Below are 25,400 nucleotides of genomic sequence, written 5' to 3' on the forward strand. Positions count from 1 at the left end.
TCTCTCTCTCTCCGGCTACACACTCATTCAGTACATGATCTGTAATCAGTGTTTACACTCTTGCCGCCCTTCACTCATGACATGAGTTGCAGCACAAACACGTTACTGTGAATGATTCTGTACAAACATTTCACATCTGAATCAATACGCCTGAGGAGCTAAACAAGGTGAGGAGAAGTCAACAGACATCTCTGAGAGGATGATGACAATGATGAGGAGCAGGCAGTAACTGTACATTTACTCAAGTACTGTACTTTAGTACTATTTTGTCATGCTTGTACTTGAGTATTTCCATTTAGTGCTACTTTATAATATTACTCCCTTACATTCTTAAACATATATTTTACTTTTTTCTGCAGTACATTTATGAACACTTAAAGTTACCAGCTACTGTTTACATATAAAACACATGACATTTGTATAATGATATAATGCAGTGCATTATACCAATATATATATAAAAAAACTAAAATGATCTTAATATAAACAAACTAGAACCTTTAAATGTACTTCATTCATACTTCATCATTTAATATTCCATAATATTATAATACTTTCAAAATGCCATGGTGCATAGTGGGTACTTTTTACTTTTGATACTTTAAGTACACTTTGATGGATATACTTCTGCTCAAGTAACATTTTGAATTCAGGTCTTCCACTTGTAATGGAGTATGCTCAGACCAGTATTTCTGCTTTTACTCAAGTAGAGAATCTAAGTACTTCTTCCACCAATAATGAGGAGGGTAAAGTGAATCAGATTAAAGCCGCTGATCAGGGAAAGGTGGTGGAAGTTGTGAGTGATATCAGTTGGTGCGAGGACGATGTGAGTGAGGGGGTTAACTGTGTTGCTAAGTCTTGGTTCAAAAAGAGACGGCAGAATTAAAATCAGACAGACGGAGAAAATGGGAGTAGAGGAGAGAGATGAAGAGAGCGAAGGAGGGGGAGAAGGGAAGAAAGAGGCAGAGCAAAGGAGAGCAAAAGACAGAAAGTAATTGGTTCTATGATGGCTTCCAGCTGCATGGCACTTGGCCAGACAAACTCTTCATGACTCGAACTCACACACTTACACACACACACACTTTAAGTCATTGGTGCACCATAAACATAAGATCTTGGTAGTTTCTGACAATGTATGCAAGCAACTGTGACATGCTCGGTTGCTAAATGTAAAAAAACGCATTTTGTGATTGAAATAATGACCTGTTACTTCCAATCCTTTTCTTCCTGTTCTGGTCGATTCTAATGTATAACACAAATATAATACGTCCAGATACTGGCTGCAGGATTTGCAGTTTGTTTTAAAGGGTGCAGACAACTGGGAACCAAACTAAAATGCTGTGCTACCAAGTAAACGATTCAATTATTCTCTCAGGCAATTACAACAGGATCTAATTTAGTGGAAATGCAGATAGAGACACTTTATGTGCTGCTGAACAACTTAAAGCTTGTTAAATGCTTCTATGGTGATTCTCCTGCAAACAGTGGAAGTAAAACTCAGCTATCGATGTCAACACTTTGTCACAAAGTTTCACTGACAACTAATTGAAGCACATATGGGCAGATGTGAATGTGTTTGGTGGTGAATTATGTTTGTGTGTATGCAAATGTTGGAGGCATAATGTGGCATCTGTTTTAGAGATAATAAATTAGCAAGTTTCCCTGTGAGGGAAGCGACAGTGTCACTCAAAACAAATTGCTCATACACACACACACACACACACACACACACACACACACACACACACACACACACGCTAATACACAGCACAACAAAACCACAATCTGTCACACAAGCTATTCATAAACATAAACATTAAATGGTGGAGAAATGCAGTAACTCAGGGACAAATGGGGCTGTGTAACAGGAGATAATGACAGATTAACACCCATGTTTACAATCGTACGATTTACAAACACTGTCAACAAAGAAACAATTAACAAGAATTATGTTATTGTAATCAAACACAATAGTAGTTGAAAGTGATATTTTAATAACACAGAAAATCGACCAAACTCAAAAAACCTAAGCACAAATAAGTTGTGACGATCACACAGACAGATGGACTGCCACAAATTAATATGAAATTGGCTTTCCAAGACTTCTTTTCTGTTTTTAACATTTCTAAAATGTGAATTCTGTAACAGATGTTCCTACAAATGACTTCTAAAACTTAACCTATCAGAAAACAAGTCAATAATTCTGCCGTTTTATGATGTAGCTGAGCTTGACTGAAATATTCATCGAGACCAAGATGGAGAAGTGAATTTTTTCGGCCAGTTTAACAGGTTTAATAGCAGGGAGTCTCTAATATGCAGCTAACACTTTGCTCTGCACTGTGGGTTAGTCGAGGGCTGTTCAGTAATACTGTAACTCTAAAACAAGACTTCAGATGTCTAATCCATGTCTTGAGTCAGTAAAGCCGTCTGCTGTTTGACATTCTCACAGCTTCTTGCTCTCTCTCCCTCCAACCCTAGTTGCCTGCAGGCTTTGTCCACTAAGTCGAAACATTGGCAGCTCCAATATTTTAATTCCTTTTTGAAAACTGATTTTCCCCTTTAAGGCTTACCCTCATCTGTTTTTTATGAGGCTGTGACCAGGAGAATAACGTTATTAGAGTCCAAGTAAAGACAAGAGCTCTGTTTGGATCAGATGGAGCTTGATCAGGGCTGGAAAGAGCAAGTAAACGTATCAGTGTGGCGCGCCAAATGTCTCCCTCTCTCTCTCTTGCATTGATGAACGTCCACCGCTTTGCTCGCAAACAGATGGTAGAAGCATTAGGATCTTCTGAAAGCAGAGAAGTGAAATTATTATCTCTGACATTTCAATACAGCCTTTAGTCCAAGCTTCTACGAAGGCTTCCAAATCCATTCAAGCTAATCTAGACCCCTCTTCACACGGCTTATGCTTTCTCAAGGCTCTTCCTCTTTAAGCCCCTTGGATAACTTGCTCATCAAAATCATTTCAAACAATTTACAGTGTGTAAAGCGCCCCAACAACATAAAGAAACCATCGTGTAATGACATTTAAGCCCTCAGATGCTGACTTGAAGTGACTGTATCCGTTTCTGTCAGTGTTTATGCTCTCAGCAGGAGACAGGCCAAATCTCAGGCTGCGGCGCGGTAAATTAGCATTGCATGAGCTGACTGTGGTCCTCACTCTCGCAGCAATATGAGCAGTTATCAAAATCACACAAGAGAGTATTATTATGCATGCTAGTAAATGACTAATCTTTAATGAGACCCACATTTAACCTTCTAATGAGTCTTTATTAGACTAACAAGCTATGCGTGTGTGTGGAAAAGCGAAAATCTGTGTGTGCAGACTGTGTGTGAGTGCAGCAGTGAAACACTAATTAAGCTGTCGGCTGGTGCAGCAGATTAGGCAGACCCCCTGCAGAGTCTTCGGCCCGGTAGGCAAACAGGCTTCATCCATCAGCCAGCCAACCCAAATACATCCCAGCCCAGAAGTACTCAGAGCTCAGTAATAACATCAGTGATCGCTACACCCAAATATCTTCAGCCCAGTGAGGCCGGATCAGATGTCCTGCCAGAGCCAACAGCCCAGACCCATGGTGGACTCAGAGAAGGTTGGACGGAGACTTCAGCTCCAGCTAAAGGGGAGATTATTCACATTTACTCATTTGAATCGAGGAGCACATATTCAAATGCACAAATGCTTAAAACATAAACACAGAAGCTGGTGACAGAGATAACATTTGGGAAATAGAGAAGAGGGGGATGTTTTGCTTCATGGTTTTAAAAACCACAAGATCATAAAGTTCTTGTGATGTGTGTGTGCAGTTTTTAAGATGTAGTTACTTCGCCACAAAAGGAAGGAAACTCTAGCTACGTCTTCACACAAATAACAGTCTAAACAGTGGAGACATGATGGGCTGAATGTTAAAATAACTTTCCTAAATATGATTTATTCTCACACACTTTAATACCTTTCTCTCTTCCAATATTCACATCATTGCTGTGTGTTTGTATGCCACAATCATTACAAAACATCTGCTGTCAGTTTACACAAACGAGTGAGGTAAGTTGTGTTCTTTTCTCTTGTACATGTGCTCTGTGTCTCTGAAGGTTTTGTGAGCTGTGTATCTTTGGTGGCTGCACATTCTGACCTGGGTTTAAATAAGTTCAGTGAGGAGGTTGCTGCACAATTCTCACGATATCCAATTATGTGTCTCTGATGGATCTGTGGGGGTTTCATCCAGTGTGGCCACAGATTCTGATCTTGGCTTATTTTACTTTGAGTTCTTCATAAAATCCAGCATCCAGCAGGGAAGACCGCACTGTTACTCCACCTTATAGTGTGTGAACCAACGGACAGACTGCAAACAAGGAACAGGATTATTTTGAGTGAGTTTTTACATTGTTTTAAATTGAGACTTCTTGGATTAAAGGTCTACCCTTAGCTGCACTGAACAACTGAAACTTTGACTTTAATTAAATGTATTATGTCAACAAATTTCACATAATTGTATCAGGTTAATTGAAAGCAATAATATTAAGTTGAAATCAAAAATATTAGGTTGAACTTAATACTATCGCTTTCAACTAACCTAATGCAGTTATGTGAAATGTATATGTACATAATATATGTAATTAAAGTCAACATTTCATTTCTCTCAGTGTCTGGGTGGAAGAGGCTGCTCTCCCAGGCTCTTAAAACGGGCACCTGGCATGAGGAATAGAGCTCCTTTTATTAATGCTACACCATTGATTAATCTGAGCAAATCTGCACCCCATCCCATGGCTGACAGCTCTGGGGCCGAGGCAAGGACTGCATTACACACACACACACACACACACACACACACACACACACACACACACACACACACACACACACACACACACACACACACACACACACACACACACACACACACACACACACACACACACACACACACACACACACACACACACACACACACACACACACACACACACACACACACAGTGTCAGTGAGTGTTGACACAGTCCAGATGTTGGCAGCTCTGTTCCAAATGAAAGCAGGGCAGCCGGCCAACAACCTGAACCACTCTCCCCATCAAATGATATGTTTACAATAATACTGTTCTGAGACTCGGGAGACACACGCACTTGTGAACTTGCATGCACACACACACACACACACACACACACACACACACACACACACACACACACACACACACACACACACACACACACACACACACACACACACACACACACACACACACACACACACACACACCACACACACACACACACACACACACACACACACACACACACACACATACACACACACACACACACACACACACACACACACACACACACACACATCTCAAAGCAGGGGAAATGAACTAATGGAAAGCTAGCGTACCACATGGGTGCAAAAGTGAACCAAGTTGTGTTGGGACAGAAAAAGAGAGCGATAAAGTGAGAGAGAGTTGGTAAAGCAGAGAGCATAACAAAATGCAGAAAATAGAGCGGCAGGGTGCAACAAAAAGAGAGGAGTGAGTCATTATCATTGCCTTGTTTGGATCTGTGTCTCTCCGGCTATGTCAGTCAGACAGAGAGAGGCAGGGGATGGAAAAATAATAGTGTAGTTATGTAATGTGCCTCGAAGGGTTGGAACTGGAACAGGCAGAAAAAAAGCTACCATTGGTTCCACGCAGAGGTGCAGCGGAGGTCAGACTGCACCTACTGTTCTCTATAGCAGCCATATACAAGCATTTTATACCATGTGGACCCCAGGACAAACAATTGAACTCACCACTCACCACTGAACCAGGCCATTTCACTTAATCATAATTGGATGTAAATACTCATTAGGCATTTATTACACAGATTAAGATCATGATAATGTATTTTTCCAGTGGTGATAGTAACATAGTACATGTACTCAAGCACAGTATAAAAGTACAACTTCCAGGTACTTCTACTTTACCTGAGTATTCGCCGTTTATTTTTGCTTTATACTTTTATTCCACATTTTAGAAGCTAGTATTGTACTTTTTACTCCACTACATGTATTTGACGGCTTTTTACAGCTATATACTTTTTAGATTTTGATTATTGGCTAAGACAAAATAAAAATCAATTATTGAACAAACTTTGAAATATACTTATAGGTTAAGATATCCAGCAGCAGTGTATAAAGTTATTCAAATTAGCTCTACATTTACCACCGGTGATAAAAACACATCAATAATCCTAATAGTAACCCAGTAACTCAATATGTACACAAGACTGAAATGGGAAATTAAGCATAACAAGTACTTTTACTTTTGGTACTTGAAGTATATTTTGATGCCAATACTTTTGTACTTTTACTTGTAACAGTAAGTAAGTAAAACATCTGAGTAATGCTCCCATCACTGTGTATTTCTACCATGCAGTTTTCCCCAATAATTATCTTTTTCTCTCAAAGCTGCCTGCGGGGTCTTGAGCTCCAGGTAGAGAGCTGTTGGTATTTTTCTCACACACACACCCTTCAGTTGACTAAAGTATCTGCACAGGTGCTTTCATATAATGACTGCCTCAGAACATTTCTATACGTTGGCATATAACCAAACATTGTCAACATGCGTTTAATGAGCAGCCACTCAGTTTCAGTCTGCTGGCTGTAATCACGCGTTTGTTCTCAGCGTGTTGCTCTTGACTGTCACACAGCGTCAAGCCTTCACGTGTACCTGACAGCTCAAAGCTTCACTCTTCTTCGTTAAGTGGACACACACATGCCAAAATGCACACATTGAGGCGTGTGCATGTAGGCGCATCTGTTTAGAAATGTGAAGATTTGTTTAGGTAATGCACAAATCTAAAGGCATTTCAATAAACATCCTACAATCTTTGTCTATATCTACAGCTATAACGATCAGATAATGTGTCCTTGTTGTCAGTCTGACAAGCCACTAAAGGCATTACAGAAGAGAAGAATAAAGTCCGTAAAAATAGTGTGATAAAGACCTTAATCCATTTATCTGTTCCAACAAGACCAGACAACAAGAGACGTAGTATGAGGGGTATGAGGTGATATCTATGCACTCACTGTCAGGCCTTAATGCTCCCCTCCACAAATACTTGAAGCCCTTTGAAATGAGACATTGTTATGTATTATATTGGTATGTAAATATTGAATAATGACTTCTCTGGTGAAAGGTGCTTCATAAAGAGTTGCAAATGGCTAAAGGGCTCACACACCTGCCCTCACTGAGAAATAAAGATTATATGAATATACACATTAGAAAAAGCTACTTATTGTATTTTTTGTTGTGTATTCCTCTTTCATCCTTCTAGCAGCATGCAGAATCCATTTCACACGGGCCTAAGTCACAACAGGAATGCCATTTTCTCAGCATATTTTTGAATTTTGTGTTACTATAAATGCTACACATTATACTGTATCTACATATTTAGAGCAGATTGAAGTTTGCAGTACAGGCATTCATGGTGCCCAGAGGATGACTCCTTATGGGTTTAATGATCTCCAGACTTTCCTTTTAGCGTCACAATAAGGGTTACATTTGTCCTTTTATGTAAAATGTTTTAATGATTATATCTTTTTTAAACATGGTATCCATATTCATGCCCCTTTCTGGATGAATTGTTATGACTTTGGTGATACACTTTTTTGTGTAGTGCACCATCACGGCAAAATCTCATACAAAATTACATTTTTGACAATAACCTGAACTACCAGGTTTCTATCTGGCAAAGTACGTTGTGTTTAGTGCTAACGGTTCATTTGGTGAGAGAGAGACGGAAAGAAATAGAGGTGTGACATTCAATAATGGACCCAAACCTGAATCATAGGATGTTGCTCGAAATATATCACGCAATGCAAGCACTATTCTCCCAAAGTGCTCCACATTTGACCTGCTTCTCATTAACAGGTGAACATTTTCATTGTAAGCATGATGTACATTTCACAGAGCTGATAACATGGTGGCAGTCTTCTTGCTCTATAACATCCTGTAAAGGTAAACTATGTAAAACATAAACGCGTTATTTAAGTGTAACATTGCAGATACAACTGAATCTGTTAGGTAATATTTAATCGAAGCAATTTATTATTTGAGCAAATTAGTTTTGGAGGAGCATACTTCACCACAGAGTTTGAAATGCCTGGCACGGCTGAAACATATGGGATGAATTATCAGCACAACACTGAGAAAGAGAGAGAGAGACAGAGACGAGAATATTTCCACAAAACGTTTAACTCAATAATTGAACGTTGCCTTTTATTTGGCTGTTTTCGGCTTTTTGAAGCGGCACTGTTCTATGCTATCACTGTACTGATGGAAGGGAAATGAAGTGTGCAGGAACAGTGCCAGCTTCAGCAGAAATGCCTGTGGTTCTACCTTCAAGCCCAATACTAACAACACAGCAGACAAATGGTGCAGATGAAAACGAACCGAGGAGTTGAAATCATTTTTAACACAGAGACAAGCTCCCTGTGCGTCACCTAATCTCATCCACTGAGGGGTGTGTGTGTTCGCTACGGGGGTCCATTAATAAAATATGACTGTATCATATAATAGACTCGTCTGCCAAATTACAGGAGACAGAGAGACAGCTTATTAGGAGGATTGAGGGGGAGGTGTGTGTGTGGTGTGTGTGTGTGTGTGTGTGTGTGTGTGTGTGTGTGTGTGTGTGTGTGTGTGTGTGTGTGTGTGTGTGTGTGTGTGAGAGAAACAGAGAGAGAGTGTGTGTGCAAGATGGAGCCTGAATAAAGAGATTAAGTGGCCTACTCTCATCAAAAAGGCACATTACCTAAGTGTTGGCATCATTAATAGGACTAAGGCAGAGCCAATCTGCTAACAAAGGCTCTATCTGTGACCGAGGACATGAGAGAGGTGGACAATTATTCTCTATACTGTGCAAAGTCAATTCTCCCCTTTTTTTCCTTTTAATCCCACCAGCACACACACATATAATCCTATATTCATGCCTCTATTTACATAAATGCAGATGGGTACATTTTCACACATGCTTATGCGCATCTACACACAAAACAGGGCACCGCTCTAAATCCACATCAAACTGCCATGAGTCACACTGTCACCGTGGCAACAGTGGCCAGCTCCATGCAGAACACATTCTGTCATATCTCTGGTGTGTGTGTGTTTTTCAGTGCACCACACTGCACACACACGTAATTCCTGCACTGATCTCTGAGGTGGATCAATGAATAAAGCATTAAGGTGTGTAGGTTTGACTGCTTTGAGGTCATAGTTTAGATTGTTGTGATTCAAATCTATAAAAACATGTATTTTTTATTTTCATTTCGAACTGGAAACCTGCATTTGTGTAGCTGTCATTTTTACTGCTGTGAGTGATGGTGCCCTCTGTCCTGTGGATGTGACATGAGGGTTTTGAGCCGCGCACTGATACATTTCACCACCAGGTGGTGTCTCCCATCGCTGCTGTCACTGTGCAGAGGAGAAGGAGAGAGGAGGGAGAGAGCTGAGATATTCCGGCTCTATCCATCTTCATAAACACAAGCAATAGTCGTCCTCTGAAAACACCAACAGAGATAAATTGAAGGGATGCTTGGTTACACAGCAGGCGTCCTGGTTAGTTGTCCTGTATCTGTTGTTAGTGCACTGTGCATCTCTGGAAGTGCCTTAAACAGTAAAAATACTTCAATACAACAGGCTTTATTGGCATGTAATCAAGTTATGTGGGTAAAATATCCGTTTGACTTAACATACTGCAAGACACACAACAAGAGTTAATCTACTGATGATAACATAAAGAGATGTTAGTAGGCATAATAATACAAGATATGTAATGTTCTATAGTTAACAAAATAACATATCTTGATGATAACATAAAATAAAGAAATGTTAAAAATAGGGATATAACCGGATAGCCATTCATCTATAAAAAGAGTACTGCAAGGTCAAGTAAAAATATGGTAAACAAAAATACATTAATCACTTTCCATGTCCTCTGGGAAGTCTTTTTTATTGTTGCAAGAAGCTAAATATGTTCTCTTTTAACCTTGATTGAGGGCTAATTTTTGCCTTTCTTTCATACTCTTTTCCTTTTTTCCCCTTCTAACCTTTTTATGGAAATAAGTTAGTGTTGTCAGTGATGATCACATGTATCTTGACCTATGTTTTTTTGGTTAAGAGTTGAAATTGCTTCGATAATGTTGCAGAATAATCAGTGTCACTTTTCTTATTTTTGTACTTTGCTGGTCAGCTGGCCATAAATGTCCCTCTTTGCCTGCGTTTGAGTGCATCTTCAAACAGGAAATATGATGTGATGTATGGAGACGCAAAGAATTTCATCAATCAACATTTTAGTAAACTCAGATCAGATTGTGCATGTTTTTTCGACGCATTGGACGTTCCCTCAAGCCTAAATCATTAATTCCATAAGAGGCTGATCCACAGAGGTTTGGGAGGAAGATCCTCCTTCATTTTTGGAACATTTCCCTTAAAAGCAGGTTTGTTTAAGTTCGGGAACAGTAAACCTACATTCCCTAGTGAGCACCATAATTCATAAGCCCGGTCCTCCTCCTACACCTTCTGAGTACAACCCTACATTCCCATCATCTCTAGACACCATATCATAACACTGATCCAATTCTGCAACTATTTATTTCTAAGTGCATTTTTATAATTGTACAGTAATATTTCTGTCTTTCAAAGATGTCATAAAAGATAAGATCTCATAATAGTAATATAAAGCTAAGAGGCTTTGGAAGATTTCTCACACTTGTGGGGCAACGATAAGAAAAACAATTCTGTTCACTTAATTTGACCAGCATGGAGCCCCAACTGCTGTGAAATATGCTTGTATTATCGTTATATGTGCCATGTGAACATTTTCTAAAATATATGTGCTGTTTATATTTTAGATTCCATCTATATAAGGCCGAATTCCCCGATGTATTACTTAACAGGCTCCCTTTTTTTCTAGATAAATCCCTCTGCGGTTGCGGTGTGCTCAGTCTAGCTGTGGATCTTTGAATCATTACTAATTCATCACCACCTTTCACCTCATTAGTGATGGACTTGTTTATATTTCTTTGCAATCTTTGCACCTGGAACTTGTGCAGACGACATCACTGTCTCGTAGGAAACTAAGCCGGGTGATAAAATCCACATTGCACATCAGATTGATGATACTGTTTTTTCCATTTTAAGTGTAGCTCTGGTACATCCAGTACATCCTTCATGCAGGATGTGTTTTGCTGTGCTGTTTCATCGTGATCACAGCCCTGGTGATCCATCTCATCCTCTCTCATGTGCTGGATGTGGAGTGGGGGGGCTTGTGGGCTCATTTACAGGCATCAGTAGAGAGTGATTGGGGTGCAGCCCCACTGCAGCTCTGACTTCCATCAGAGGATTTTTTTTCAGCATAACACCGGTGGTGCCAACATTCCCATCAGCACCACTAGATACACTGAGACACATTTGGGCAGCTCACCCTGCAACCATGGTAACAGGAGAATTTTACTAGATGGCAGCAGCCAATAGAGGGGCACTTCCCACTCAGCTCTGTCCAATAGCAGAGCAGCCTGCAGCCCAGCCCACCTAGAGCAGACACTGATGGGCTAGTGCAGGGAGGATTTAGAGATGTAGGCTTGGCTAATGAACGAGTACGCGAGTAAGAGTGAGTGTGTGTGTTTGACTGAGTGAAATTGTAGCATTATCTAATGAGGATTCCTTTAACCGCAACGAGCAATCACATGTCGGGTAGTACTCATTCACTGAGACCATCTGACGTTCAGCACTAACAGTGCAGCAAACCCTCCTCATCTCGCTCCCACACACACATTTACATGCTGCACACACTCACACACTCATCATTTTATCGGCCTTATCTCGGCATGTGACAAAGCAGTTTTTCAGGTGATCATAATAATCTAATCCAATACAATCGTACCAAGAAAGAAAACATATGTGCCACAATCAGCTGTCAATAAAGTCATTTATTATTTCACACAATGGATAACATGAACAACTTCAACTGTAGTTCTTCTTAATAAGTGCTCAACGCTGCCAGCCAACAGAAGGGTAGCAAAAGAATGAGCTTTTCTTTCTGAGGAAAGAAAACAAAAAAAAACCCTACAAGATCATGAAAGATAAACATGACCAAAAGCATGCCAGCGGACATGGATATACATATATGTTGCATGTATATATGTGCTTAAGACATATATCTGTATGCCAGCAAATGCAAATACAAAATATATGTGTACATTTACACATACATACTGTGAAGGATATATGCATATGCATGCGCATCTAGTATTTACTCTATATGTCAAATATTTGCAGTTTTTAATATTCATACAATGTACAAAAATGCTTCATGAATTAAAAAATTCATTACAAAAAGAAACATATCAAACAATGTACAAGTCTTGCTCCAAATTCTATTGAAATTCAACTTTCGGCTTGTCTAAAATATGTATGCATACAATCAAGTTGAGCATGCAAATAAAGGAAATCCACTCTAGAAAAAGGTTCAAATACACTATGTATACAAACTAAAATATGCCCACACTGTTAGAAGAGCTTGCTTTGTGCTCTAAAGAAGTACATTTATTGGTTTTCTCAATGCTTCATATGCACTTTCAGCTTCGAACAACATTATAGCTTAGAACTGTAACATATGCTGTGAGGATGACTACATGTACATTTATGAGGCTCTGTCTCACGTGACCCCTCACTCCATGTGTAGGACACTCATCACAGCATGCTACAAAGGGAATGGGGGGTGACCAAAATGTGGGTGCCATTATATCCCATTGTAGTCGCTGTAGTGAACTGCTAAGTGTAGACTTTAGTAAGTACACCCCAATCACTGATGTAAGGTCCAACACGCTGCGATGCCCTTGATGCTAGCACCAAAGACAAGGTGAAAGATCCTTACATCAGTGCTTAGGGGCCTCCTGGAGCCACTGGTCCAGATTGGCTGTTAAATACAATACAACAACAGTGACCTTGAACCCTATTCACAGCCACATCCCCTCTGCAGTCTCTGTGTAGAGTGAAAGCTCTGGATTAGGACAATACTTGTCAGTGTTAGAAGGCACCGGAGCATTGGCTGGTGGGAGAGACAGACAGGACAGACAACACCTGGGGTCTTTAACTCTTACATCAGAAACCGCGCTGACTGACCACAGTATGGAGTAAGCTGCAGAGCGTGTAGTCCCTACACCTCACGGACCACACATCTAGACCTCATCTTCACCACAACAGACTGCAGACCCACCAGAAGTCAAGCAAAGCAAGGTTAAGCACACTGACTTTAGGACGAGTGTATTTTTGGCTATTTCCTCTGAGAGCTCCCCCCACACACAACCCTCTTGCTTACTCTTCATGCTACTGCAATGCCCCAACTGGCTGCGGGCAAAATAGCTGCGAATCAGCAGGGATTCCTATTTTTGGTTGAGTGAACTATAGAGGGGGCTTTCATCTTCCGAGAACTTGTAGAGGTGTGATAAGGCAAAACATGTCAGCATTCTGTGTAATTTAACGGACTGGAATGATGACTGTCAATGTACAGCAGAATTTGTCGAATAGGAAAATCGGTAAGGGTTATAATTGTTTGTATTTTTTGGGGGGGTCTTGAGCAGTCTATATAGAGAGAGAAGGTCTACTGTGGTTTTAGGAGACAGTCCCCGCATAGCCGAGGCCAACCGGTATCCATGCAGGATGGACATACTAACACTATTTACAACAAACACTTCAATACTGTAGTTTTACATCTGATTAAGGCTGTACTGCATAGAGCTGCAGTAACTATAGTTTTCAGGAAATGATAGTCACTTTCTGCACAACTTATTACAAATTATTACTGGTATTATTCACAATTCTTGTTACATGAATTCATTTAATTCAGTAAATAAGACCACTTATTTCTCTTTGTCGAAGGGTGGACCCAGAACAGAAATTCCTTTTAAGGTCATCGCCAGGCATGGCCTGATGCATAGCAAACAACAATGTAGGAGAACGTGGTTTCCATGACAACGTCCTCTGTTCCTCCTTTGCCAAGGACGTAACCGGTTACATGATGTGAATAACTGGTTAAATACTGGGCAGAGCAGATGAGCTTCAATTATATTGGGGACATTGAGTACAATCAATATCTCTGGATAGAAACACATACAGTGGCACTCTCTGCTTCACAGCACAATGTAGGCCAGTACACAATATGTTTCAATACAGTTATATCACGTTATATTCATCAGTCCAGCCCTTCTAGTTCTGTTATGATGACATGGGTCAAAAAACTAGACAGGCTAAGTGCCCTGTAACAGAGGATGCTGACTATGGAAGCTGTGAAGGGACACAGGCAGAGTCAGGGTTGAAATGACTAAGACACATGCGTCAAATGCACAATCATGAATATTTTGGGACAATTTCTGGGCCACTCTTTGCTGCTTGATATTTATCAGGTCAAATATAATTGGTGAGAGAAAGAAACAATAAGGCACAAGTTGAACTGCTGCCACTGAGAATCCCACCCAACCTAAAGAAATCAGAATCTCCTGAAACAAAACTAACAAAGTTGCCAAAGAAACACTGATCCATTGCTTTTTTTTTCTGAAATACATATTTGAGAAAATACCAACCACTACCCAAAGTCACACATACTGTAGATAGAGTTTACCAAAGGCTTGACATATTGACACAAAAATCCAAGATGGCTACATTCTAGAGTGCACATAGGAATGCTTTACATTGGTGCCAACATGGTTTGTCAAACTCTGATTTAGATTATTTTTAAATAATACATCCTTACACTGAATACTGAGACTTTGGTTTCTAAATCTAAATACTGGATTTACTTTCAAAAAAATATTTCCAAGGATATGGATTAAAAATCATGTAAAGTAGAAAGACTGGGATTAGCTTTTCAAAACACTGACTGTGAGCCCTCTTCATCTGAACGGTCCAATCAGGATTCAGATCTGGGCTGCGGTTTGACGCTTTTGGCTGCGTAGCCTGCATATACAAATTGATTAAAATAATGCATGTTCTCTGGAATGGATATCCACACCATCGAAGGCCAAAACATAAGGCTGGAACAAGCATGTAAGTGCTGCATTTGATTGATGCAAGAGTATGGTTTTTCATAGTGCAATAAACCAATTTTAAGGTTTACCAAAAACACACCTGATATTCCTCCTGTATGCAATGCCCCCTGGATATAAACACAATAATGAGTGTATGAATGAATATACGTGTTTCTTTCTGTCTGAAAACAAACTTGTCTTGAGTCGCACCCATGTCTGTTTTTGGTTATAAAACAATACACAACTTTCATTGTCTATGGTACAACAATACTATTTGATATACTGTATGCCAGTACATGTCTATGAGCTGGTTCCTCATTGTACAAGGCAGGCAACAGTGGATTTTGTTTCTATGTACAGTCTGGGACAGTCTCATCCACCATATTGCCTTTACTGTATGTCACTGTTCAGGACAGGATTGAGCAGAGAATTAAATGAGACAGGGGGTAGGTTGAGGGAGCACAAGCAATAGGAGATGTTAAACATGATTGGGAGTAGATGAGAGGACAAAAGGACATGAAGTTGATTGGCAGGCACCAGGGAGGGCTAAAGAGTTGGGGTGAGTGTTGAGCGGGGAGGGGGACAAGGGGTGAGGAGCCGCCAGCAAGTATCGGTTACTCCTCAGACAGAACGGGAAAACAAGGGAGGTACAGATGAGGGTGGGAGTAAGTAATAGGGTAAGGTGGCTTAATTACTGCTGTTTTATCCCACATGTCTTTGACAAGCTTCCTCAGAAAGGCAAAAATAAGCAGAGCTGCACAGTTTTATATTAACCATTCCCCCTCCCCTTTGCTGGTAAATATATGGCTAAAGCCACATTCAGATACAGTATCATAAAGTACCATACACATCACTGTATCAGATACATAAAGAATCACATAATATCCTACACTATCATGAGTACCACACACTTTCATAGCATCAGATTCAGTATCAAATAGTACCATATAGTGCCATTGTAAATGAAGGTCCAATGAATCCTTGAAAGGCTCATCTCTGGTTGGGTTTAGCAAGCAGAGGGATTCCTCCTGCTCTGCCACTGACCCACTGCAGTCCTCAAGTCAAAGTGCACCAAGGAGTCCCAGAAGTAAGGGCGCTGCATCTCAAACAGCACCGATGTCAACAACTGCGCTCCGCTCGGATACAGAGTGGCTCTCTCCCGCGGGTCTAATGATTGGAAGGAGCCCATAACTCGTCCCTGCTGTGGGGCCGGCCTCTGCGCTTCCCCCCTTTGGCCAGAGGAAGCACGGACCGTGCCTGATGCACCACGGTCTCGATTGTTGCTGAGATGGAATCGTGATTTGAGAACTCCAGAGGCTCGGGGGTCAAGCTCGGCCTGAGGCTGTGCCTACCTGGTAGGTCATCGCACCTCTCCAGGACAGGCATCCCCAGAGTCCTGCCATCCCCTTTCCTCACGGCAAACATGTCCGAAACCCGAGCATCAGCCCGAGCTTCCACCCTCCTGTTAGGCGGCTCACATTCCTCTATGGGTTGTTTACGGGGCCGCCCTGGCCGTCTTTTGACGACATTGTTTCCTGTTTTGGCTTGTCGCTGCAGGCGCTTGGCACGGAGGATCTTCTGCACATGCTCAAAGTTCAAAGAGTGCATCCTCCTCACGTCCTTCTGGATCTGCTCCACCTCGCGCCGCTTATACCTTCGCTTACCAGGAACATCTGTGTGAAGAGAGAGAGCACAAGTGAGGTGAGACACCACAAGGTAAATAAATAGCAGAGCAAACACGTAAATAAAGAGAACTGAGTTTTTCATGCATGTCAGTCAAAATGAGGAGCATTGGAAAGGCCAGGAAATACATCTTGCCAATTGAGCTCATGGTGAGAATGTGTTTTTTTTGCTTCGAGAGCTTCCTGCTAATTTTGACATATTCATGTAAGCCTTTCAAAGCCCAGCTGAGCCAGGAGAGCAGATCCTATCCTGTAATTGTCTCCTAGAGAGCAGCGAGGAGAGGGGAGAGGAGGAGATCCCATTCTGCGAGCAGGAAACCCACAGAAATGTCTCCTTCAACCATTTTAAATGTCGCTACACAATAACAACCCTGTGCATCTGCAGCAGAGGCTGCCAAAAAGCCAAACACACACACAAACACACATATTGCCACATTTATCCACATGCACCGACTCAGAAAGACACAAATACACACATGGGAAAACACGCACATGCCCAACATGCACAAATAACCATCAGCAGTTCAGAATGGCTGAGCAGAAGAAACTGGAGCCATATTGTTTCCTTCACACGGGTGAACTGGGCAGAATGCCCTTTACACGCTGTTCTATCCTGTCTCTTTCCCCTTTCCCCATCACTCTCTTTCTCTTTTCCACTCTACTCTTCACAGGCGGCAATTATGCTACTCTCTAATTTTCAATTAAACTGGTAACACTGCACCATTTCATTTCCGTCTCTATTTCAGAAACCGCTTCCTGGTCTTGGTCCATCTCTGTCATTCTTTTTGTTTCCCATCTCTGTCCCGTGTCTCAGCTCCCCCCCCCCCCCCCCCCTCCTCTCTGCCTGGGCAATGTTCCCAGGGCTCAGACTGAGCCACAGCCAAAATGGAGGAAAAGCACAATCAGCCACGAGTCCCCAAGCAGTGTGCACACAACACGCTTGGTCTCTTTTTTTATTGAGCTTCAACTCCTATTCCTGGATTCCCTAACCATCTCCTCTCTGCTTTCCCTCCAGAATCATGCTTATGAAATGTAGCAGGATTCGGCAGTGCTCTAACTAATGATGACTGCAATAAACCGGGGTAAAGCCAAAACATTGCAGGGTAAAGTTAAAATGGATGGAAAACACATTGAGAACATTACTAGTTCTTTCATAAATGGCATCTTGGGTTGTAATGATTTGCTTTTGAGTCATAATTTGTTGCAACAGCAGATTAAACAAATAATTTAAGAGTGTATAGCTCCACTGTCAAGCGTTTGCTAATGAGCTAAGAGTAAGGGAAGATGAAGGACGCCTGACCGCCCTCCATTTAAAACTCAGCCGAACATCTCACTCTATTGTTGCTCAAGAATTCAGGGCAGACAGTGAAATTAGTCTAATGCAGAAAGCACTAAGTAGCAGTGGTTTATGAGCTACACAAAAGTGTGCACACGCTCAGCTCTCTCTCACACACACACACACATTACAAAGTAGCAGAAATTTATGAGCTGCATACACGGAACATAAAACCAGTGACCTTCAGCAGTGTGAGGGGCCGTATAGCACTGAGGACCTGTTTCTCCGTGGAGCAGGAAGTCCCACTACACAGGGATGCATGCTCACAGGCCGGGTTTCAGACCAGATAAAGTGAGTCTAGATATTTATCTTTTTGTAAGTGTTTCTCTGGCTGAAGTACATGCATATTTTTAAACAAGTCATGTGACACAAGGGTTTTTTTTCTCACTAATTCAGTAGAAGATGACCTGCTTTTATGCAAATATGCATGTGAGAGATTGCTGTCAGCTGCAGTAAGACCGGTTGATTAGTGACAAAAACACACATGCATAAAAAATGTAATCACTACTAACAAGTTCTACTGGGGAATCATTTAAAACCCGTAGCCTAACCATAGCAGCATTCTCAGACAGTAATATAAATGTTGCATCTGTGTCAGCTTGTGGATGGGGACCTGTCTGACTGTGTGAGTATGTGTGTGTATCAGAGTGGGTCCATGTGTACATGTGTGCATGTATGGTTTGTATGGCATGCATGCGTATACACACACGCGCCTGTGTTTTAATTGGGCTAAGGCTGTGAAGTGAGGCGGGGCAGGGAGAATGGGGAAAAGAGAGGGTAATGGGGGAACGAGGGGGAGGGGAGAGAAGGGGGAAAGCAGAAAGAGAAAGGGAAGAGGGGAAGGGAGAGATAGAAGGGGGAGGGGGAGGAAGAGGAACACAGGGGAAGTCAGAGGAAGGATGCTGGGATTGAGGGAGAGGCAAAGGAGGAGAGCAAGGGCAAGAACTGCAGCAGCAGCACAAGGGGAAAGGAAGAAGGACATGGAAGTAGAAGTGGCATAACAACACTGGAAGGATAACGTGCAGGGGGGGGGGAAGTGTGTATATGAGTCATCCGTCCTATATCCCCTGGGTGTGGGGGGGGGGGGGGGGGCTGTATTCTAACTGAGCCCCTGGCTTCTCCTCCCCACCACTGGACGAGGCCCCAGTCATTAAACCCCTGGCTGCCAGCCAGCTCTTTTAACACAGGCAAGGGCCTTTTACGGCGTGTCTGTAGAAAATAAATCACACTGTGTGAATAATATATCTCTGGCAGAGGCATTGGCAGGAGAGGAGGAGGGAGGGAGGGAGGGAGGGAGGGAGGGAGGGGAGGAAAGATTGGTGAATTATAGTCGTCTCCATCCATGCATTACGTTCTCTCTATCCCCAGCCAGATGTGCTCAAAGACAACAGAATACAGAATGTACCAACATACACATTAGCTTGGAAGTGAGAATTTGGGGCTACCCTACCTCTTTGTACGCTTTGAGTCCTGATAATGCTGTACATTTATGTATAGGATTCACCTTCACAAGGGTTGTGCCATGTATATTCAACTTTGACTAAATATGTGATTAAGTCTCCTCACATGCAAATAACAATCCTGTTATTACTAGGGAACTAAATAAATTATTGGACACCAATTATTTTTTCAAACATGCTCCTGATTCAGCTTTGTTTGTACTTCTCAACCTTCAAAGTTTAACTATTTTTTAACAGCAAAGTGCAACATATTAAAGCACATATTTGCTTTGCTGTACAGTGTACACATACAGCATCCTTAACTGCTAGGAGCACCGGATAAGCATGCTGCAATGCTTGTCTAAGCTATGTCAACATCGTGTTAAACTCACTGGCTAATAAATATGTGGTCATACATGTGACATTTATAAAACACTATCTATGTTAAGCTTTATTTGCTGTGTACAATAGAAGACACTTCAGCTGTAATTTTGTTTCACTATTAAAATTATGATCTTCCCTCCTTTCCCTTGCAAGCAGTTCTGTTATGGTGTCCATTGCTGTGTGAAGCTACTGTTAATGTCAGCAGACAACACTCCCCGCTGATGCTTTATATCAAAAGCTTCCCACAGGTGAACCTAGAAAATGCTTTTATTTTGACGTAGCAACAGGAATTCTGGCGATAAGTGAACTGGCTCGATAAAGACAAGCAATCAACAGGCTGTTATTGCAGATTGGGCTAACCTCAAACCTCCAACACATCATCAAAGTAGGCAATACATTTCACCATGCTGCTGAAATTCATTCCTGCTGTAATGCTTTCTGGTCATGGCAAAAGGACAGTGCACTCCTTTATAAATACAAAGTGTAGTTTGAAAATGAACAGGTAATCCTAATGTTAGTGGTTCTTACCAGGGAGGGCGGGACTGGAGCAGTGGTTCATCTGTCCGGGCTCCTGCCGGGCCGTTTGGAACGACAGTAAGCCCTGATCTCCAAACACAGTGAGTCTCGTCTTCCTGCTCCTCCCTCCGCACTCGTCCTCCCGTGACCCCAGAAACAGGTCAGAAGCTGACTCCGACCGCTGCGATTGGCTACTGTAGCTGCTCATGAAGCTGTTTATTGGCTGCCGTGTCTGACGGGAGTGGAACTGGCTGTCAGCGTGAGAGTGTGTGGACAGCTGGTCCGACTCAAACATCCCTAAGCTGGATCCCAGGCTTGGGCCTCTACCACTGCCCCTCTGCTTCTCCAGATGCTTAGAAGAGCCCTGATTGGCCAGGTCCCTCCTGTCACTCAGCATGCTGAGACGTGCATTGGTCTTAGCTCCGCTGAAGAGCCCACCCAACTCTTGCCGGTCTCGCAGGGACAGGAGGGGTTCGTCCTTGTGCTTATGTTTGTGCTTGTGCTTCCTCTTATGGAGGCGAACCCCTGCAAGACCCCCTGCATTGCCACTAACCAGGGACCCCAGGCCCTCTGCTCTTACAGAGGGTCCCTGGAGTGGACCGCTGGGACCGCGAAGCTTGGCCCCCGGCTGGAGTTTAGAGTGTCCACTGGTGTGGAAAGCCTTTGGAGGGGGCACCGCCGGCCTCATGAAGGGAGATGGAGGTGCAGGTCCCATCGAGTGGTGGGGCAGGTAAAATGGCGTAGCAGGGGGAAAGTAGCCCAGACTCAGAGGAGGCGCGTAAGGCATCGCATATGGTGCTGCATAGTAATTTCCCCCTGCCAGTGGATAACCATATCCTGGAACAAAAGGCAGCTTCGATGTGATTGGCTCGCTGGCTTTGGCTGGACGGCCGCGTCTCCTCTTCGCCTTCAGATCAGCACTCCTGCGGAGGTACGAGCTGGAGTCGCAGGGGTAGGAGTCGTAGGAATAAGGGTAGTAATGGTGGAAGTTGAGGCGGAATATAGAGGGATATGTGTGCTGGGGGTAGCAGGTGTATCGTCTGTGAGACACTCGTAGCTGCTGGAGCTTCACCACAACCTTCAGAGAGAAGACATTTAGACACATTCAGAGAAATACACCAAATAAAATGCACACATAACAGGGATGGATCAATATCAATCAACTAACCTCCTCCAGTTCAGAGAGAAAGTGAAGATGATCCCGGCTCTGTAGGCACTTCCTCTTCCGCCGATTATGTTTTTGTTTCTTTTCCTGCTGTGACAGGAAGTTGTCAACAGCAGTACCTTGCCGTTCACAGCGTGCTTTGCTGCTCCTGTTGGACGCTTCCAGGGCAGCAGCCTCCGCAGCCTCAAACCCACACAGATCGAATGAGTACCTGTAAAAATATGAAACATAAAATATCATAAAAATGTCTGTCTGTGAAATATAAAACAGCACAAACATATAAATCAAGAAGCAGTTTACTGCACCTGCGTCGAGAGGCGGGCCCCTTCTCAGTTTGATCGGAGGTGCTGTTGTTGTCCGTGCCGATCCCACTGTCGCTTGGTATAGTCTCCTCACTGTGGGACTCGCTAATGGGGGACAGGGTCACCTCCTTCACTGATGCCCCCTCTGACAGGTGGGACGGGGAGTTTGCCAGAAGTCGTGGAGGAGACAATTTCCATCCCCCGGAGAGGAAGCTCCTGCCTGGTGGCTTGGAGGGCAGGGCTAAGATGGGCTGCAAACTGGGCATAGTGGCATCAGAATGGCTGGTTCTCATGGAAGTAGCGCTGGAGCAGGGAGACAAGGTGGCAGAAGGCACTACAGGGCTCTCATAGAGACTGTGAGTGGAGGCAAACAGGGGGGTTTTTAGAGGGATGGAGGCTTGGGTTTCTGCTCTGGGTTTCCGCCCTCTCTTCTTACCAATGTAGATGGTTCCTCTCTTGCTGACGTTTATCTGTTTCCCCAGCCTAGCCTCAATAGTGGAGGCCATGGCACTCATAGCTGAGTTAACAGGGGCAGAAGATGATTTCAGAGCCAGGGCGCCGTTCTGACTGGAGCCTGAAAGGATCTCATTGAGGATGCTCTGCATTTTCCCAAGCTTCATCTTATTCACCGGCCTGGAGGGGACCCTGCCACGCTTTAGTTTCAGACTACTCGAGTTGGCGCTGGTGGTTGCGGACGTCATTTGCACTAGTGTGTTTAGTGTGTGTGTCTTCCTCCTACGGTTTAGCCCAGCAGCTGCTTCCTGTGCCAGTGGACTCGGGGGGGATGTGGAGGTCCCCTCATGGATGGTCTCCACCGTCAGGAGGGGCTGCTTCTTAGGGCGTCCTCGTTTCCTCTTGATGGGGGTGTGGACGGTCAGGCTGTCGGTGTTGGTGTAGAGGGGGCTGGAGGGGGTGATGGGGAAGGCAGAGGGGGTGATGGGGAAGGCGGAGGGTGGGTCAGCCAAGGTGGAGGGGCTACCCCGGTTGTCTCTCTGGGGGGAAGTGAGGCTGGCATGGCTTTTAGCTTTCAGGTAGGACCACCTGTCCTTGGTCTTGGAGGGTCTGGAGCTGGCTGTGGAGCTGGTGCTGTGGCTGGGGCTGGGGCTGAGGCCCGGCCTGGGTCGGGGGCTGAGGCTGGGGCTCATGCTGGCCCTGGGATGGGGGCTGGGGCTCATGCTGGCCCTGGGATGGGGGCTCAGGCTCGGGCTGATACTGCTCCTGGGGCTGGGGTTGGGGTGTGGGCTAGGGAGCCTGGGGTGGGTGTTCAGATTGGGTTTGATGATGTGATTGTGAGCAGGCTCTCTGTGTTTAAGGGTGTCTGTGCTGATCCTAGGACGACCCACAGAGTTCTTCTTCATTTTATTTGCAATCAAAGCTGACTCTGGATCAGATCCGCTTATAACTGCCTCTCCTCTTTCAGCCCTGTCTCCTTTTTCTCTTTTATCGCCTTTATCCGCCCTCTCTGCTTTTTCTACCCTCTCTCTACTGACATCAGTGTGACTTGTGAGTCGAGAATCATTTTTATGAGTCTCCATCTTATGTGCTACTTTGGGTTCTGGGGGCCCCGGCTGCTGCTTCTCTGTCGTGTAAGAGTCCTGCCGCTGCTGTAATTGCTGCTCTACAGAAAATGACTCGTCAAAAGAAGGCCTCCTCCGCCTCTTCCTTCCTTTCCCTTCCTCTGTCAGCATGGGCATCCCTCTGTCTTCTTCATCTCCTCTCCTCCCAGTGACCGTTCGCTCTCTTTCCTCTTTTCTCCTCTCCTCTCTTTCTTCATGGAACCGCTCAGCTGTCTCCTCTCGGTACTTCTGCTTCTCCTCTGGATTAGTCGGGCTCTCCGATCCTTTCTCAGGTTGTCTTCCCCAAGGTGTATCAGCACCGTGGGGATTACCCAGCGTCCTCTGGGAGTCCTTCCTGCCGTATTTCCTCTTGATGTTTCCAAAGAGATGTTCACTGACCTCTTGCAACCCCCTCCCCCTGGAGAGATACAAATACAGAAGAAAAAATTATGACAAAGTGAAACGGAGAAAGGATGTTTTGCATTTCATTAACATTTTATCGCTGCATACATTAACACATTTGATATATTATACTATGTATGTTTTAATGATTAACAAATGATGTGTAAACCTTAAATAAATCATTTGTAAAACATATATAAACATTATACAGATGGATCAGAAACGAATAATAAATTATTGACAAAGTATATACAATATAAATTATGTTTAAAGATGCTTTGCAAAGAGTTTATTCATCATTTAACAAGGCATATAAACATATGTTATAAAATGTTTTTACAAACCAATTATTAAGCGTGTAACAAATATCTACTCCATCTATCTTTGTAAATGATTTATGAAAGGTTTACAAATAATTTGGTAATCATTCAAAAACACTCAATATAGTATATCAAACATAAGCATAGCAAATATATCTAATTGAAAGTTTAATTTACTCCGTTATGATGTCATTACAAAGGGTTACCTAAATGTTCATTATTAAAGCAAATGTTTGGGTAGTAATAACATCAATAACATCTAGCACACAGGAAAACAAATCGTACCTGCTGAGAGAGGTCAGGTTGAGAATACTGGCATCTGTAACCACTGGCAACTGCAGGTCTGGAGTCAGGGATCTCTGAGGCGAGGGGCTTTGTGTCGCTGTTCGTGAGAAAGCTTGAGTTGGATCGAGCAGAGAGCTCCTGCTGGCTCCTGCTAGCTCAGAGTCTGCAGGGTTGGCCGGGGATGCAGAAGGTGCTGTAGACGCGATCCAGTCCGGATTGATTTGGTGCTGATGTGCATGTTGGAATTGTTGCGTGAGGATGTGCTGTGTTTGCTGTGTGTGTGAGAGTGTGTGTGCAGGGGGGAGGGAGCCGCGAAGCTGGTTCTTGGGCGGAGTGTGATCTCCCAGCAGTTGCAGCAGGCCTCCCTCTCGCTGCTCAGGCATTCTGAACTGCCGCTCGTAAGTCTGTGGACGACAGAAAAAGGAAACATTGGTTATATTATAGAAACTGCAATCACAAGATAGCATATGCAGGCATAGGCAAATCATGCGATAATGTGATCATGAAACTAGGACGTCTTTTCATAACATCTTCACCGAGATAATACATAATGTCACAAAGCATCCAGGTCTGCATTTGGTTTCTTTTTGTCAGCACATATCAACTCAGTGATTTGTTGTGCTCTGATGTGACACCGTTGTCTTTTCACGGCAGGACTGAAGCTTTAAAACATCTTGTGTGCAGGAGCAAACAGTGTGCAACAAAACAAAAGGCTTGTTTACAGAGCAATTAAATTCCTGTGGCAAGGATGTTGCATGCTGTGAGAGCTGGTGGTTGGGGTGGGGTTGGGGGTGTCTGACTGCACACAGTATTAAACACAGAAGCCCAGCTTAGCAGTGTCCCTGATTGCCCCAGACTCAGAATTATTTACTAGCCTATATATTATGGTAACTCTCCTGTACTGTTTACAAGTGTAACTAACACCATTATACACACCGACCCCTGAACTGCTATTAC

General features: G+C 43.2%; 1 protein-coding gene across 1 annotated transcript in view; it reads right to left on the reverse strand.

The window, feature by feature from the left end:
• Nucleotides 1-11,942: 11,942 nt before the first annotated feature.
• The window catches only part of setbp1 (SET binding protein 1), a 35,655-nt gene continuing 22,197 nt past the window's right edge, over nt 11,943-25,400 (reverse strand). Inside the window, exons 3-7 of the mRNA XM_034200758.1 lie at nt 24,444-24,847; nt 21,884-23,854; nt 21,582-21,789; nt 20,426-21,491; nt 11,943-16,729 (exon numbers count right to left, since the gene is read on the reverse strand). Of these exons, the coding sequence (XP_034056649.1) occupies nt 16,224-16,729; nt 20,426-21,491; nt 21,582-21,789; nt 21,884-23,854; nt 24,444-24,847 (4,155 nt within the window). The 3' untranslated portion in view covers nt 11,943-16,223. The remainder of the gene's footprint in view (nt 16,730-20,425; nt 21,492-21,581; nt 21,790-21,883; nt 23,855-24,443; nt 24,848-25,400) is intronic.

Source organism: Gymnodraco acuticeps, unplaced genomic scaffold (assembly GCF_902827175.1).
Source record: "Gymnodraco acuticeps unplaced genomic scaffold, fGymAcu1.1, whole genome shotgun sequence".
In the NCBI taxonomy this organism is placed as follows: domain Eukaryota; kingdom Metazoa; phylum Chordata; class Actinopteri; order Perciformes; family Bathydraconidae; genus Gymnodraco; species Gymnodraco acuticeps.